The sequence below is a fragment of the Theropithecus gelada genome, chromosome 14, assembly GCF_003255815.1.
Source record: "Theropithecus gelada isolate Dixy chromosome 14, Tgel_1.0, whole genome shotgun sequence".
Lineage (NCBI taxonomy): Eukaryota > Metazoa > Chordata > Mammalia > Primates > Cercopithecidae > Theropithecus > Theropithecus gelada.
This window is the reverse complement of record NC_037682.1, coordinates 69,871,013-69,889,122: the sequence shown is the minus strand read 5'-3', so window position 1 is coordinate 69,889,122 and position 18,110 is coordinate 69,871,013. Positions and strand designations below refer to the sequence as shown.

The 18,110-nt window shown below is 39.4% G+C and overlaps 1 protein-coding gene across 1 annotated transcript in view; it reads left to right on the top strand.

Moving 5' to 3' along the window:
* The window catches only part of INTS4 (integrator complex subunit 4), a 110,643-nt gene that overhangs the window by 76,758 nt on the left and 15,775 nt on the right, over positions 1–18,110 (top strand). The window contains exons 16-18 of the mRNA XM_025357625.1: positions 7,739–7,832; positions 11,929–12,009; positions 13,822–13,952. Of these exons, the coding sequence (XP_025213410.1) occupies positions 7,739–7,832; positions 11,929–12,009; positions 13,822–13,952 (306 nt within the window). The remainder of the gene's footprint in view (positions 1–7,738; positions 7,833–11,928; positions 12,010–13,821; positions 13,953–18,110) is intronic.

Genomic DNA, 18,110 nt, shown 5'->3' with positions numbered 1-18,110 from the left:
AGAAGAGAATTCCAACTTCAGTGGACATTAGAAGATCTGGGAGACCTGAGGGAGAACAGCCCCCTAGAACTGCAGTGGTTTAGTATAGTGATTGAGTGAATGGAGCTTTGAAGGCAGACTCATTTTGGTTAATGTCTGAGCTAATACAGTCATGCACTGAATAACAACGTTGTGGTGGTCCCATGATTATATTTTTACTGTACCTTTTTTATGTTTAAATATACAAATATTTACCATATTTACCAGTGTTTACCATTGTAACTAGTGTTACAGTTGCCTACAGTATTTAGTACAGTAATGTGCTGTACAGATTTGAAGCCTAGGAGCAACAGACTATACTATATAGCCTAGGTGTGTAGTAGGTTATACCATTTAGATTTGTATAAATATACTCTATGATGTTTGTGTGACAAAATCACATAACAGTGTCCATCTCAGAATATATCTCCATCGTTAAGCAACACATGACTTGTAGTTGTTTGATCTTAGTCGTAAGCTTATTGCTCAGAGTTCATTTGCAGAAAACAAAATAGGCTTTTAACTAAGCAGAAAGAAATTTATTAAAGAATGTTACATGGCTCACAGAGTTGTTGGGAAGGCTAAAGAAACAGACTAGGTGGAATATCCAGGAATGATTTCCAGAGCCACACAATGAGTGGGCCACCAAGGAGGCTGATGTTCCTGCTATGATCAGGAAGCTGCCTATTGAGTCAGGATGCTACCAATAAAGCTACTGGCTCCAGAACCATGTCTTGCATTCTGCCTTTCTCCCCACTTAACATTGTTCCCCATGCAAAATCCATGCGAATGTGTTTGATTGACTGATAATAAATCATGTCTGGAACCTAGCTCAAGGGAATCTGAGAAATGCAGTTTTTAACTTTGCAGCTTATGTAGTTTTGGAAGATACAGTAGATGAAGATAGGAATACCACATGTGAGTGAGCCAAATCCAGTGTATGCCATAAGTACCAACTGCTGTTAACTCCAGTTTACTCATCTGGGGGACTTGATGACTTGCTGGGTACAGGGGTGGGAGTGAGGAACTGAGAGAGATAGATGGGTGGTTTGATACTCTAGTAATCCAATAAAAAGTTGAGGGTGTCCTGGGCTCCCCTGGGAGTGCCATAGGCTTGGGCTGGACAGGCTGTGGGGAGAATGCTGGGTAGGTGGGTGCAGCTGCAGCCACAGGAGAGCCAGAGTGTGCAGCATGTGTCCAGTGTGAGCCTCCTGAGCTTCCACCTGGGTCACATAGTCTTTGTGCCCCTGGGAAGCATCTAGAAGCCACACAGAGGCCCATAGCAACTCTCATGCCCTGGAGGGTCTCACCAGCTACTCCAGTGATGGGACCCCAGTAGCTCTGGGACCCACGCAGGGATGATTCACAAAGTCCCTACCAAGCACAGGCCTTCACAGTTCAACAAGAAAATCCTACTGTTGACTTGATTTTCAAAAATCATCGGAGGAGATCACACTAGAAATGATAGATACTGCAAGAAACAAAGCTTGAGTGAAAGCTTATTACCATAATGAATGGACTCACACATATCACTGCTTTGCAGTGATAGCATCAGCCAAAAGGGCCGCAGAATATGAATCATTCACAAGTTGAAACACTGCAAAGACGGCTGTGTGGTGTGAAGAAGCTGCATTAGCTGCACAGGCTAAGCCCAAATGATACTCTGAATGGCCTGTTCTGAGTGTTCGCCTGACTACCATCACTGTAATCAGTAACAATAAAAGGGAAAACTGAATTTTTTTTAAGGTTGAAAAGATTTTAGCACAACAGTTTGTTCTCTTGCCACTGTACATTGAATCATATACTTGATATTTATTGTGTGTCTGTGATGTGCCAGTAACAGTACTCTAAACTAGGGGTCATCAAACTATAGCCTGTGGACCAAAGCTGGTGTGTTGCCTGCTTTTATATGTAAGACCTGATTGAAGCACAGCCACGCTCATTTGTTTAGGTATTGTCTGTAGCTGCTTTCATGCTACAATCACAGAGTTGAGTAGTTGCCACAGAGACCATATGGCCTGTAAAACCTAATATATTTACTATCTGACCTTTTATAGAAAAATTTGCTGACCCTGCTGTAAGCTCTGGGCAGTCCACAGCTCTGTAAGCAGAGATTCCAGTCCTTTCTATACCTCTTGTGAAGTGATTTCTCTTCTCCCTCAACAAAGTGCTTAGTTTTGGAGGCCACTGAATGAGGTTGTTGGCCCTGAGCCCCGTAAAATAAAGTCTACTTCCTGACTCATCCCCACTTAAATAAACATTTAGATTTTGTCCTTGACAATTTTATCCTGTTGGCACTAAAGCAAGTGCAAAAGGCACAAAAGCTAGCCAGTTTGGTGATCAGCTGCAGCGCGGGCTCGTAGAAGGTACTCGCCTTCATGGTCTGGGTTTCCTGAAGTGATAGTCTTGCTGGGCAGTGGCTGGCCAGATCCCTGTTCTAAGTTCGGGACTCTGTGTTTCTAGCTTGAGTGTGTATTCAGGAGCATAGGCAGGATGGTGAAAAATCTGGAAAGGGAAGCAGATGGACCATAGCACTGAGGGCACCTGCGATGCTTTACAACCATCATTGCAGACATGAAGTAATTTGCTAAGAAGAGGCAGAACCAGGATTTGAGTTCAGCTTTGTCAACTCTAAAATCCATATTCTGTGATGTGCAGTGATAAACAGGGGATTCCTGTATCATATGAGATTAGATCAGTTGACCCCTGGGGTTCTCCACAACTTACATTTTCTGAGTTGTTATGGAGTGAAATGTTAGCCTTTCATATAGAAGGTTCTCTGATGAGGACTGGAGCCATGTATTTGTTAGTATAAGTGTAAAACAAATTTCACTGTCATACACAATGCCCTGTTTTGTAATACAAACAGCCATTTAACCCAATGAAGTTCTCACCTATGAGCCAGATGCTGTGGCTTGCGCCTGTAGAACTGTTGTGAAGATTATTGTAATCATATGTGGTAAAAGCATTTTGAGAATATCAGTTACATAGATAATAGTTGGACATTTATGGATGTTTGCTTTAAAATTTAAACTAACTATGGCTTATTTGACATACTGGACATGCTCTTGACATTTTGTAAGTAAATCAAATTTTATAAATGTAATCATGTTTAAATTCACTAGCAGGGTTGAAGGGGATTGTTTTTTAAGGAATGCTGCAGTCATTTGTCTGCTATTTCTCAGTATGAATAGTGACCTCCTGTCTTTCAAAGTTTACATTTTTGTGTAAGTCCATGAAAGTGCTATTGCTATACACACTGTTGTTTCAAGAACCATATCACCTTAGAAGTGTTCTATAATAGAGAATTGTTCTTGTGGAGTAAAATAGCTCATTATAATCTGAAACAGAAGGGACTTCATTTATGAGAAATAGGAAGAAACGTACTACTTTTCTTATGGGAATTCTTTTACATACTAACCATTGAAGAACATGGGATTTTTTAGTTGAATTCTTTAAAATCCTCTTTTTGCTTTGAAACTTTTATTGTCTTTAAGGGAGAGCGCCTATTTTGTAGTACGGGAACTGGTCTAGTAATTAAAGAGTAGAAATGCACGTTTGTAATCTGTAATTATCTAGGCACAGGAATAAAGATGGCATTTTAGAAGTCACCAAGACTTTGTGTTTATTTTGTGTTTCCTAACATTCCTTTTTGCTCTACTAAGCTACTAAGAGACATTAATTATAAATTTGATTGTTAGAGATTCTAAGAGATTGAAAAAAATAAACTACATTTGATTTGCACATCCAGAATCTTTTTGACTATCTTTAATAGTGATTTAAATAATTCATCCTATTGTGTAAGCTTAAAAAGAGTCACACGATATGTGAATGTGTTTACACATAGTGGCATAGTGGCATCATATAGATTGCTAATGTGTGTGTTCCTGGGAGGAACTGTTTTGCTCTGCCTGATAGCGTCTATAGAAAAGTGGTCCAGTGTATCCAGTTTGTGTGTGTGTGTGTGGAGACGGAGTCTTCCTCTGTCGTTCAGGCTAGAGTGCAGTGGTGCAATCTCAGTTCACTGCAACCTCTGCCTCCCAGGTTCAAGCAATTTTCCTGCCCCAGCCTCCCGAATAGCTGGGACTACAGGCACACTCTGCCACACCTGGCTAATTTTTTGTATTTTAGTAGAGATGGGGTTTCATCGTGTTGCCCAGGGTGGTCTCGAACTCCTGAGCTCAGGCAATCCGCCCACCTTGGCCTCCTAAAGTGCTAGGATTACAGACGTGAGCCACTGCGCCCAGCCGTATCTAGTTTTAAATTAGTTTTGGTCTCATCTGTGTTTGATGTAGTTAATAAATAAATGAAAAGAGTTTAATAGCAAATAAATAAATGAGATGCAATATGACATGGTTAAAAAAATACTTTTGGAGTCAGAGCTAACTCTGTCTAGTTCATGTCCTGTTTTGTTGTTTATTCTGTGACCTTAGGCAAGCCACCTAAATTCTGATCTTTAGTTTCCTGTTCAGTGAAATAGGATTAATTGCAATTCATATTGTGAGGATTAAGTGAGCTCAAGTAAGGAAACAGCTAGCACAGTACAGTGCACATAGAATGTGCTCAGTGTACCTTTCTCATTAGAGCCTATAGTCTCGTGATGGATGTCTAGACTGAGGCTTCCTGAGAAGCCTCGTAAGCATAAAGAGATAAAGAGAGGAAACACTGGGACACAGAGGATTTTTCCCAGAGCTAACAAGTTTCCATTTTTGTTTGTACAGAAGTTCAGATTTCTTATGGCTAATTGTGTTGGATTGGGTTACATCTTGTTCTGTGCACTTCAGAACAACTGCTACAATTCTGGGGCAGGGGAATAAAGTAACACTTGGAATCAGTTAGTTAATATACAGTCAGTTGGTCTGTATTCTGTATAATTGTCATAGAAGGCAGAATCTTCCTGGAGAGGAAACACAAATGCTTCTAAGTAGAATACTTCAGGGCTGTCTCTTGCAAGAGAAAAATCAGAGAAGTGAAAGGAAAAGACCATCTGGCCACCAAACTCACAGTTCACAGTTGGGCTTAGCTAGTCTGTGGTCTTGGCTTTCGTTGTGCTGGGTTCCCATGCTTTGGGTAGGCCCTCCAGGACCAGTTCAAGCAACCCAAACAAATAAGAAGTGATATATATCATACATTAATTCTTCAATCACTTGGAGAGTAATTTACTCTGTGCCCCTTTGTAGGCATCTCCTTCTTGATGTCAAAGTCCCTAGGAGGCATCTTTAACTATCATAACGTTACCTGCCGAGCATGAGATGAGAGGAAGTGGCATAGTCCAGTGGACGGTTTTTTCCAGGCTACTGTGAAACCTGATGTGTTATGCCAGCTCTGAAACAGACAGCTTCCCAAGTGACTGAAACCTTAAGGTTTCCCACAGTTTCCATTTCTATTCAGAATTTAATGTTGCTATTAAAAAGTAATGAGGCGGTTTTCTATGAATGCTGAGATGGTTAGGTAATACACAAACACATACACACATTCCTCCCCTAAAAAAGAAGAAAGCAAAGAAAACCAATACTTTTTGTAAATGCATGGCATATCTCAAAATTCAAAAGAAACTGGTAATAGTAGTTGCCTCTGGGAAGGTGTATAAGGTGGCAGGGCTACAGGGTACAGGCATAGGAAGGGGGACTAATTTAATTTAATTTAATTGTATATCCTTTGAATTCTATACCTTAAGTATGTGTTACCTATTCAAAAAATTAAATGTTTTAAATCACCAATAATTCTAGCACAACTATTTTATTTGTGTATGACACTTTCTAATTTCTTACTGTAGGCAGATATGTTTTCATATGGTTACAATCATTGTGTCTATACTTATATCCAGTTAGGATGCTTTTCACAAGCTAGCTTATAATGGCTATTTATTTCCTGCTGTGATCTGAAAGTTTATGTCTCCCCCAAACTCATATACTGAAGTCCTAACCTACAAGGTGATGTTATGAGGAAGTAAGGTCTTTGGGAGGTGATTAGGTCATGAGAGTAGAACCTTCATGAATGAGATTAATAACCTTTAAAAGAGGCCTAAGGGAGCTCATTTGTGACTTCCACCATATGAAGATACATGTAGAAGGTGCAACCTATGAGGAAATGAGCCCTCACTAGAAACCAAATCTGTAGGTGCCTTGATATTGGACTTCCCAGCCTATACAACTGTAAGAAATAAATTTTGGTTGTTTATAACCCACCCAGTCTATGATATTTTGTTATAGCAGTTGAATGACTAAGATGTTTTTCCAGATGTCCAGAAATTGGAGATATGGTATGATTAAGTGGCTTGTTTATATCATTGAGGACCCAGTTTCTCTATTTCTCTTTGGACTTTTCTTGTCTTCAGTATTGGCTTTATCTTAAGGTTTTCCCCACTTAGAGTAACAGTATGCCGCCAATGGCAATCAGGGCTATAAGCATCCTTGCCCAGTCCAGCGAGAGACAGATAGACACACCAATTTGTTGTAAGCATGGAATATAAGTACTTTCATCTGAACTGATAAGGTCAACACAGGTCACATATCCAGACGGATAATATGCACTAATTGGCTTAGTTCAATCAGATACTACTTGGAATTGGGCTTGGGGACATGTTCCCTTGAACAAAATCAGAGTTCAGTTAGTAATAAAGAAGTGGAGAATGGTTAACTAGACAGGCAACCAACAGTGTCTACCATAATACCTTTTTAAAAAATAATGGTTTTTTTTGATACAAAAAAATACTTGTTCATTGTCTTAAAAACTCGGAAAATAAAGCATAGTTGGGAGAAGGTACTAAAGAGTACCCTATTACCACTATCCAGAAAACCAACTCAATGTATTTTTCTCCTCTTTACAGTTTGTACATAGTTGAGATCATACACCTTATTAACCATTTCGTATTTTAATGGCTATAAAATATTTATTTGGCCTGGGGGCGGTGGCTCACGCCTGTAATCCCAACACTTTGAGAGACTGAGGCAGGCAGATCACGAGGTCAGGAGTTGGAGACCAGCCTGGCCAACATGGTGAAGCAATGTCTCTACTAAAAATACAAAAATTAGCTGGGCATGGTGGTGTGCGCCTGTAATCCCAGCTACTCAGGAGGCTGAGGCAGGAGAATTGCTTGAACCCAGGAGGCAGAGGTTGCAGTGAGCCAAGATCACGCCACTCTACTCCAGCCTGGGCAACAAAGCGAGACTCCACCCCCCCCCCCAAAAAAAAAAAAAAAAACATGGGTGCAGCAAACCATCATGGCACGTATATACCTATGTAACAAACCTGCATGTTCTGCATATGTACCCCAGGACTTAAAGTATAATAATAATAAAAAATTTACTTGATTGGATGCATCGTAATTTATTCAATGTTTCTTTCACCGTTGAATAAGTAGTTACTGAGTTTTTACTATAATAGTCCACATAACAATGAATATTATGGCCCATAAAGTGTTTCATTTCTGTTGAATATTTCTCTTAGTATTACTTTTCAGTGTAAAGCTATGAATCAAAATATTTTACCATATATGTGCGTTTATAACAGTACGGTTTTGCTTTCCAAAAGGGGTACATCAGCTTAAACTTACTATCATAGTGTGAGTGAACCAATTTTATTATAAACACTCCAGCATTCAGTGTTGTCATTTAAAAATGTATGACCAGTTTACTAGGTATAAAATGGTAAAATGCTTTTGACATGATCTTTATGTTGGCATTATCCTGTATTTGCCTTGGGGTTTTATTCACTATAGGGATCTGCAGAGACTTGGAGAACTTCAGTCTGAATTGGCAGGAGTAGCTGATTTCTCTGCCACCTATCTTCGCTGTCAACTACTTCTCATCAAGGTTGGTTTGCATCCATTCCGTTTATGATTGTGATGCTAAAAATGCATCTTTGTGGATCCAGCAGTGTGTGAGGCCATAAGTTGCAAAACTTATGATCTTAGTGCAACCACTTGACAATGGAGTAATTACGTACTCTGCAGTGTGATTACATTTGTCTCTAATTAGCAAAATATTAACTCATACAGGAATTTGTAAATTTTGGGAGAATTCGTTTATCATAATGTAATTAGAGCAGATTGGATAATCCGTTTAGTTAGAATCCCAAGGTTGTAAATGTTTTGTATAATTTGATTAGCAAAGGAATTGTATGAAGTTTTAGACTATTTTCTTAAAATGCTCATTTGAAGGTGAGGTGTGGTGACTCACATCTGTAATCTTAGCACTTTGGGAGGCCAAGGCAGGAGGATCACTTGAGCTCAAGAGACCAGCCTGGGCAACATAGTGACACCTCATCTCTACAAGAAAATTTAAAAATAGGTGGGTGTGGTGGTGCATTCCTGTATATCCAGCTACTCGGCTGGAGTTGGGAGGACTGCTTGAGCCTAGGAGGTCAAGGCTGCAGTGAGATTGCACTCCAGCCTGGATGACAGACCAAGATCCTGTCTTTAAAGAAAACAAACAAACAAACAAACAAACAAAACTCATTGCACTTCATCAAAGTTAAAAGGTTAATTTCATTGCTCTTAAAAGGACCAACTTGCTGGCATTTCTTACTCAGTAGTCAGCTATACACAGAATTGGTACCCAAGAATCTATTTAGTTTTGCTGAGTTAAGAAACAATTAAATGAGTTCAGTATCTTTCAGCTTCTGTAGCAGAATTTTACTATAAATTTTGGCCCAGAATTTAGGAGAGCCCTTCTCACTTGACAAACTTTTATCTTGGCCCTAGTTCAAAATATTCTTTGTTTTCAAAGTGATTAATGATATTTGACTAAAGTCAGAGTAAATCAGGGAGTCAAAAGTTATTTTCTACTGTGTGATCTTGTGCTAAATGTTATATATACAGTTGTGCAGGTGTGCGTATACATGTAAAGGTGGGTATGTGTACTTGGTACTTAAATGGTCCTTGTTAGGTTAGATATGTTCTTTCTAATGTATATATCTGTGTAATCACCACCACAGGCAAGTCATAGAACATTTTCGTCACTCCAAGAAGTTCCTTCATACCCCTTTGCAAAGTTGTTTAAACGGCTTTTCCAAGCCTCTGTGAAACCCCAGGAATTCAAGGAGGCCATGGAGAAGAATCTACTTTTCTATAGTAGCAAAAGATGGGTGAGGAAAGGGAAGCGATTGCTCCTAAAAAGAACACATAATTGTTGGTTATTCAATGGCAAGGGGTGACAGTGTAGGTAAGGGGCTGAGCCAGAACCCAAGGCAAGTGTGTTTAATAACAGGAAAAAAGCTAAATAAATTGTGATACAGCTACCTAGCAGTATATTCTGTAGTCAGTAATGATCTTTATGAAGAATTACACAACAACACGACCAAATACTTAGGGTGTAATGTTATGTACCCAAAAGAAGGGGAGCCAATCATAATCCCAAAAGACAGTCCACAACATCATAGTCCTAAACTGTTTAAATTCCAAAAGACTAAAATCCCAAAAACCACAGCCCGGAAAAGATCAAAATCCCCAAAATCCCCAGAATACAATTATGGAAGAAATAATTTTTAAAATTTAAAGATATTTGTTTATTTTTTAAAGGGAAATTTATTTGAGAAACATAAAAACACAACAGAATACTTTATATACCACTTAATATAATAAAATAGACAATAACAACAAATTTGCAAGCATAAACACTCAGGGTACTAATGACAGTTGGGTAAGTATAACAGTTATGAGCAGATGAGCCATATTTATAAAGAAATTGGTCATAAAGGGAAAGGTATAAATGCATATCACTTGGTTGTTACTTGCATATACCCAGTTTTTAACTGTGGTCATCTGAAATACTGTGCCCAGCAACCTCAAGTCTTTTGACAAGATTGATAGAAACTGTGTTGGGTCACCACTGCATATGCAGTCACCCAAAGAGCTGAGATCTCAAGAAATTTTATCTTTCACAAATGCAGATGTACGAAAAGGATAGCTCTTCATTTATTGAGGAAGTTTCAACATTTTATGTACACACTCAATGCTTATACACAAAGTCAGTATTGTGATAATGCAGTTTCATGGAGTCAGATTTCTGATATCCAAGCAGCAGAACCCAGAGAGTCCATTTTGCCATTTTATCTTTTTTTTTTTTTTTTTTTGAGACAGAGTCTCACCCTGTCACCCAGGCTGAATACAATGGTGTGGTCTTGGCTCACTGCTGTAACCTCTGCCTCTTGGGTTCAAGCAATTCTCCTGTCTCAGCCTCCCAAGTAGCTGGGATTACAGGTGTGCACCACCACGCCTGGCTAATTTTTGTATTTTTAGTAGAGACAGTGTTTTGCCATGTTGGTCAGGCTGGTCTGTAACTCCTGACGTCAGGTCATTCACCCGCCTCGGCCTTCCAAAGTACTAAGATTACAGGCATGAGCCACCACTCCCAGCCCATTTTGTCTTTAGTATTTGTTCTCTCCTGGCCACTGGCTGATTGGATGGTGCCCGCTAACATTGAGGGCAGGTAGTCTCCGCCTAGTACACTCAGATTTATACACTAATCTCTTCTGGAAACACTCTCATAGACACACCCTCAATGTGTAAAACAAAATAATGTTTTACCAGGTTTCTGATATTCCTTAATCTAGTCAAGTTGATACCTAAAATTAGGTCCACATGTCCACTCCTTGTCAGCTTGGCACTCATACGCATCTCCTTAAGCCATACTTAATTTCCAAATAAAGACGATAACAAGGCAATAGTTGTGCCTAACATGATACAGCTAACATGATGCAGCTATCCTGCATACAACCCAAAACACACTAATCACTTCCCCAGAATTTGGATGTCAGGATTTCAACATTTGGGATTGCATGTTTTGGGATTATGATCTAATCCCCAAACTTAATTCTGCTTTCTGACTACAACTATCAAAAAACATGCATACAAGAAATGATTACAAGTAAATATTCCAGAAATTCCTATAGTTTATCTATAGTTTAGACCTACTGCTGTTTAATCTGATAGCCACCAGATCCATGGGACTCTTGAGCAGTTGAAAAGTTGTTAGTCCAAACTGAGATGTGTTATTAAATGCAAAATACACACTGGATTTCTTAGACTTAGTATGAAAAGAAAATGTAAACTATCTAATCAATAATTTAAAAAATACTGTGTGGTGAAATGTTAATATCTTGGAGACTGGGTTAAATAAACTTTTTTAAAAAATTAACTTAGTCTTTGTATCTTCAAAATTAACTTACATCTTTGTAATTTAAAAACTGTGGCTACAAGAATATTTAAAATTACATATATATAGCTCATGTTATATTTCTATTGGACAGTGTCAGTCTAGGTTTTCTGTAATGTCATTTGATTACATCTGTAATTCAAAAGGACTGAGAAAATAAGAGGCTGTCACAGAAGTTTGTGCAAGATATGAGGTCATGTGGATGGATAGGTGAGGAGAGAGATGGAAAGTAAAATCGTGGCTCTTAGTGATGGTTTTGAATGTAGAAAGATTGAAAGAGAGAGAAATCTAGGAAAACTGCTAGATTTCTGGTTGAATATGTTGGTAAAGTGGTTGGGGGGCAAGTGTCATTCATCACATAATGAGCATAGGGGAAAAGAAAAAACCACAGTCAAGGAAGAAGTATCTAGGTGGCTTAGGTTAGTCCAGTGGCTCTGGGAACAAGGAGTGCCTAGAGCCCGGAAGCTGGCTGCCCTGCGCATTCTGGTGAAGCTTTCATGGTTCCTGTCCTCTGCTTCCAGAAGCACTGATCTGGGACACAGAGCCTTCGGGCCAGGAATTGGATCAAATGGTTTAGCCCAAACCATTGGTCTCATCTTTCTCCATAATAAATACAGCTTATTGGATTAAAAGAATAAGACTGAGAAGTCCTGTTCGTGGTAGACTTTCAAAGGAAAACAAAAATGTAAATCCCAAATGATATGCCAGTCTTTGTGACCTCTGTATTCTGTTCCCTCCTGATTTGTCTGTGTAGGCCTTGCAGGAAAAGTTGTGGAATGTAGCTGCCCCTTTGTATTTGAAGCAGAGTGATTTGGCCTCAGCAGCAGCGAAACAGGTAAGCTTATTCAGACCTTCCCTTCAAATAGATCTCTGGCCAGGAATTGTCCAGTCCAAGGCAAAGCCAGAGGCCTTCCTATAGCTCTCTACCTCTGGTGTGGCCTCCCTAATTTTAGGCTAGGACAGAAGTTAGTGATATGAGAAGGAGCGTAACTAGGGGACACAGCACTCGCTTTGGACTCAGGGGACCTGGGTCCTAGTCCCAGGTCTTCCTCTGATTTGCTGAGTGATATTGAGCAAGTTACTTAAATTCCCTGGAGTTTTTCTCTTCTATAAAATGTGGCAGTTGGGCCAGGCGCGGTGGCTCACGCCTGTAATCCCAGCACTTTGGGAGGCTGAGACGGGCGCATCACTTAAGGTTAGGAGTTTGAGACTAGCCTGGCCAACATGGTGAAACCCTGTCTTTACTATCGTGAATCTTTCATCTGAAAATGTAGCCCAACTCAATTAAGGTTGTTTATATCTTTAGCCTGTACTATCTCTTCAACGTTAAAAGGTCCTTACATATCTGGGTAGTTCATTAAGTAGGCTTTAATTTTATTTGCCTCTAGTTTATTTCTTTTTAGCTTTGAGCAGTTCCCCTTTGTACCTAAGTATTGAGACTTGGTGATCTCTTGCAGGTCAAGTCTTCCAGATAGGAAGTCTGTAAATGACCCAGCAGGAAGCTAATGATGGTGACTGTTATTGTTACATTACAGTTCACTAAATGATTTCAAGTCTATTAGCTTAATTAACCCTCATAATAATCCCATTAGATAGGAATAAGTATTAAGTCTATTTTAGAGATGAGGCAGTTAAGGCTCAGCAAGGTTAAATTCATAGAGCTATAGGTAATACAGTCAGGACTTGAGACCAGATCCTCTGATACTCAGAACCTATTTTCTGCTACAGTGCTGAACTCTTGTCTGATCCAGACTCTCTCTCTCAGACCTGGTATGTGGCTTATTGTAGAGGAGTAGAATTTAATGACTAGAACCCAATAATTGAGCCATATTGGAAGGATGGGAGCAATAATTTGGAAGGAAAAGAGGAAAGGAATTACCATTGCTGTTTACCAGATACTGTGATAAACACGTTGCATGCTCGATTTGATACTTGAAACTTCATGATATTGGTACTGTTTCTTCCCTGTTTACAGAAAGGGATCGAGACACTCATGTAATTTAACTTGTCTTACTGCCAATTGTAAGAGAATCTGGAGTCATTTCTGTGACCCCAGAGTGTTCACTGGGAGGCAAGCACAGAAGGGAAAGAGAAGCATCATTTTGATGAAAGTAGCTTATTTGGATAGAACCGAGCAAGATCGTGGACTTGATCTGGGGTCATAGACAATGTTTTCTTGCACTTATTTCTGTCCCAAACTCCCTCAGACCAGGCCCATAGAACAGTCTGTCAGGATAACTAACATCTGGTTAATAGTTCCTGATGCTGAATTCTTGAGGACTTCCTGGGGATTGGGTTTCCATACATAATACATATTAATTTGTTCCCACAGCAGAGTGGGCTTCGTTTAGGGTAACAAGCGGTGCTTTCAGTGCTTTGCAGTTTGCTTAGTGATTAAGCTTTCTTATCTTCACATCATCAACTAAGATGATTTTATTACCAGGTCAGTCTTCTTTTTAAATAGGCAAAATAATTTATTCTCTTTTCACAAGGCATACTATACTAATTTCTTTCAACACTTAAAAGCATAGGGATGTAAAATCTCAGTTCAGAGTTTTACCTAAGGTCATTTAACAGTAGAATTCTATGCTGCTTTCAAGTAAGACTATGATATTTTTATTGATTGTTAATTATCTTTTCTTTATAGATTATGGAAGAGACTTACAAAATGGAGTTTATGTACAGTGGTGTGGAGAATAAGCAGGTGGTGATTATACATCACATGAGACTGCAGGCCAAAGCTTTGCAGCTTATAGTAACAGCACGAACTACACGAGGGTAAGATGTGGGGTTGGCCAAAATATGTGGCATGTTCCTTTCAAAGATACTTCAAATGCATTCAGACATCACACGAAAGTTAATGATAAGTAAAATGAGATTTAGGAAAGACGAGCTAAGGAATGTGTGATCTATTCATTTTTTTTCAGATATTACAGATTCTGTTGTTGGGTCACATTAGACCCTTGGAAATCCAGTTGTGTCTCTCCCTTGCTAAAAACCCTCTGGTGACTCTCCATTACATATAGCACAACACAGGACTTTATCTGGCAATAAGGACATTCTGTATCCTCCTACTTGATAGATTTCCTTAAGAATTTATTGTCAGGGACCATTTTTCTGTTCTGAAGGGACTAATAAGCTTTTTGTCAAGCAGAAAGGATAAATTAAGAGGATGTGCTGGGAAGTCAGACTACTTCGTTCAAATCTTGCTTTATCTACTTACTAGTTGTTTGGTGATGAGCCTTTCTGTACCTTGTTTCCCTGTACAAAATGAAAATGAAGATAGCATCTATCTCATGGCATTTCTGTGAAGAATAAATGAGATAATACATGTAAAAATACTTAGCATGGTACTTGATACGTAATAAGAGCTCAGTGTAATTATAGCTGTAAGACTTTCAGATAACTGGAATTGCCACATTTCACTGATTCCAAGATACACATTTTTTATTATTGTAACTTCTCTGAAATCAGATATTTTGATGGTGTCCCCATAGTGTTTTTTGTTTCTCACTATTTCATAAAATAAAGGTGCATCTTAAGAATAATGGCATCATAGATTTGATACAAAAAATACTTAGGTGACTCATTGCCAGCTCACAGACAGGTTTGACGCTCCGTCAAGCCACTGTGTTAACAAGAAAAGTGGCATAGAGATATAAATATGAATGTTTAAACACAGAAATATACTAGGTCAGAAATGATATCCTGAAAAATAAAATATTTTATTTTTTCACTTATCTTGATAGTGACCTCATAAAGTCAGAGAATCATTTAATCATAAAGATATTAATATATGACCGGGTGCGGTGGCTCACACCTGTAATCCCAGCACTTTGGGAGGCCAAGGTGGGCAGATCACAAGGTCAGGACATCGAGAGCATCCTGGCTAACATGGTGAAACCCTGTCTCTACTAAAAATACATAAAATTAGCTGGGCGTGGTGGCACACACCAGTAATCTCAGCTACTCGGGAGGCTGAGGCAGGAGAATCTCTAAATCTGGGAGGCGGAGGTTGCAGTGAGCTGAAATCACGCCACTACACTCCAGCCTGGGCGACAGAGCGAGACTCTGTCATTAAAAAAAAAAAAAGGTATCATATATTCATTTAACAAATGTTTAATCCCTACTATGTGCCAGTTACAGCTGAAAAAACAAAGGTGCTTGTGATGGCATCTATACTTTTTTTTAAAAAAAGTTTTTTTTAGTTTATGTATAATTGTTACAAAAATTAAAATATTACAGGGTAAGTGAAAGTTCCCTGGTAATCTACCACTTCTAAAACAACTGCCAGTATTTCATGTGTATACTTCCAGATTTTCCCAAACCATATAAACATAGATTATAAAGGTGTGTACGATATCATAAAGGGGATCATACCATTCTTTGCTGTTCTGCCTCCTATTCCTTTCACCCAACATTATAATATACTTATCTTGTCATGTCATTATATAAAGATACTAATGTTTTTAGGTCTTTACTCAGGCTATAATATTTTATATTTTTCTTTTTTTTTTTTTTTTCTTTTAGATAAAGTCTTGCTCTGTCACCCAGGCTGGAGTGCAGTGGTCCGATCTCAGCTCCTCCTCCCGGGTTCAAGCGATTCTCCTGCCTCAGCCTCCCAAGCAGCTGGGATTACAGGCATGCAACACCATGCCCAGCTAATTTTTGTATTTTTAGTAGAGACAGGGTTTCACCATGTTAGCCAGACTAGTCTCGAACTCCTGAGCTCAGGTGATCCACCTGCCTTGGCCTCCCAAAGTGCTGGGATTACAGGCGTGAGCCACCGCACCCAGCCTATATTTTTCATTTGTATGCATTCCTGCTGTTTTTTTCTTTCTGAGTTTTGCTGGATTGTTTTCTTTTTTCCTCCAGGGGTTTGAAAATTATGCACCCTAATTCTAAACTCTTCAAGTGAGAGACAGTAGAACATACTGGTTAAGAGGGCTGTGGTATCACACTGCTTGGCTTCAGATCTTGACTTTACCATTTGCAAACTAAGTAACCCTTGGACAAGTTACTTAACACTTCTTGGCCTCAGTTTGTTCTCATAAGTTAAATTGAGATTATAGTAGTACCTACCTCTTCCTCACAGGGTTATTGTAAGGGTTATTAAATTATTATATGCAAAACTATATATTTATTTATTTATTTTATTTGTTTATGAGACAGAGTCTTGCTCTATTACCCAGGCTGGAGTGCAGTGGCGCTACCTCAACTCACTGCAACCTCTGCCTCCCGGGTCCAAGCAACTCTCATGCCTCAGCCTCCCAAGTAGCTGGGACTACAGGCATGCATCACCACGCCCAGCTAATTTTTTGTATTTTTAGGAGAGATGGGGTTTCACCATGTTGGCCATGCTGGTCTCAAATTCCTGGCCTCAAGTGAGCCACCTGTCTTGGCCTCACAAAGTGCTGGGATTACAGGTGTGAGCCACTGCCCCTGGTTGGATTATTACAGGCAAAGTCTTTAAAATGGTGTCTGTCATGTCCATTATAAATACTTGATACATGTTAACTAATATTAGTTTTAGTAATACTGTTATTACTTATATTTTTAATGAACATACTGAACTTACATTTATCAGCATAAAAAGTTAAACAGAATTTATGGTCACCTCTCTAAGATTAAGATGATCTAAGAGATCTAAGAGATCAAGATGATCTAAGATCAAGATGAAGATTTTAGTATGCTTTTGTTTGTCTCTTACTGCTTAAATAATTTGGGCCAGTTAGCTGGGCGTGGTGGCTCACGCCTGTAATCCCAGCACTTTGGGAGGCTGAGGCAGGTGGATCACGAGGTCAGGAGTTCAAGACCAGCCTGGCCAAGATGGTGAAACCCCATCTCTACTAAAAATACACAAAAGTTAGCCAGGCGTGGTGGTGGGCGCCTGTAATCCCAGCTACTCGGGAGGCTGAGGCAGAAAATTGCTTGAACCCAGGAGGCGGAGGTTGCAGTGAGCCAAGATCATGGCACTGCACTCCAGCCTGGGCGATAGAGACGCCATCTCAAAAAATAATAATAATAATTTAGGCCAGTTAAGGTCTAAATAATAATAACAATTTGGGCTAGATGCACTGGCTCATGCCTGTAATCCCAGACTTTAGGAGGCCAAAGCAGGAGGATTGCTTGAGCCCAGCCAGGAGTTTGACCCCAGCTTAAGCAACATAGTGAGACCCTGTCTCTAAAAAATGAAAATGAAAAATTAGCTGGACATGGGTAGTGTGCATCCTGTGGTCCTATTTACTTGGGAGGCTGAGTTGGGAGGATCCCTTGAGCCCAGGAGTTCCAGGCTGCAATGAGCCATGATCATGCCATTGTACTCCAACTTGGGCAACAGAACAAGACCCTATCTCTTAAAAATAATAAAAATATGGCCGGGTGTGGTGGCTCACGCCTGTAATCCCAGCACTTTTGGAGGCCGAGGTGGGCGGATCATGAGGTCAGGAGATTGAGACCATCCTGGCTAACATGGTGAAACCCCGTCTCTACTAAAAATACAAAAAAAATTAGCTGGGTGTGGTGGTGGGCACCTGTAATCCCAGCTACTCGGGAGGCTAAGGCAGGAGAATGGCTTGAAACCAGGAGGTGGAGCTTGCAGTGAGCTGAGATCGCGCCACTGCACTCCAGCCTGGGCAACAGAGCGAGACTCCGTCTCAAAATAATAATAATAATAAAATAATAAAAAAATAATAACTTGGAAGTTTGTTTCAGCTGATTATGTTTTTATAATGTAGCTTGTATTAATTTTTATGTTTATAAATATAATCTTTTAAAGTTGTAAGTACATAATCTTTCTATATCTTTGTTTATTTTTATTTTTAATTTTTTTATAAAGTATTTTTTATTTTTAAAAATAATAGAAACATGGTTTCACTGTGTTGCCCAGGCCAGTCTTGAACTCCTGAACTCAAAGGATCCTCCCACCTCGGCCTC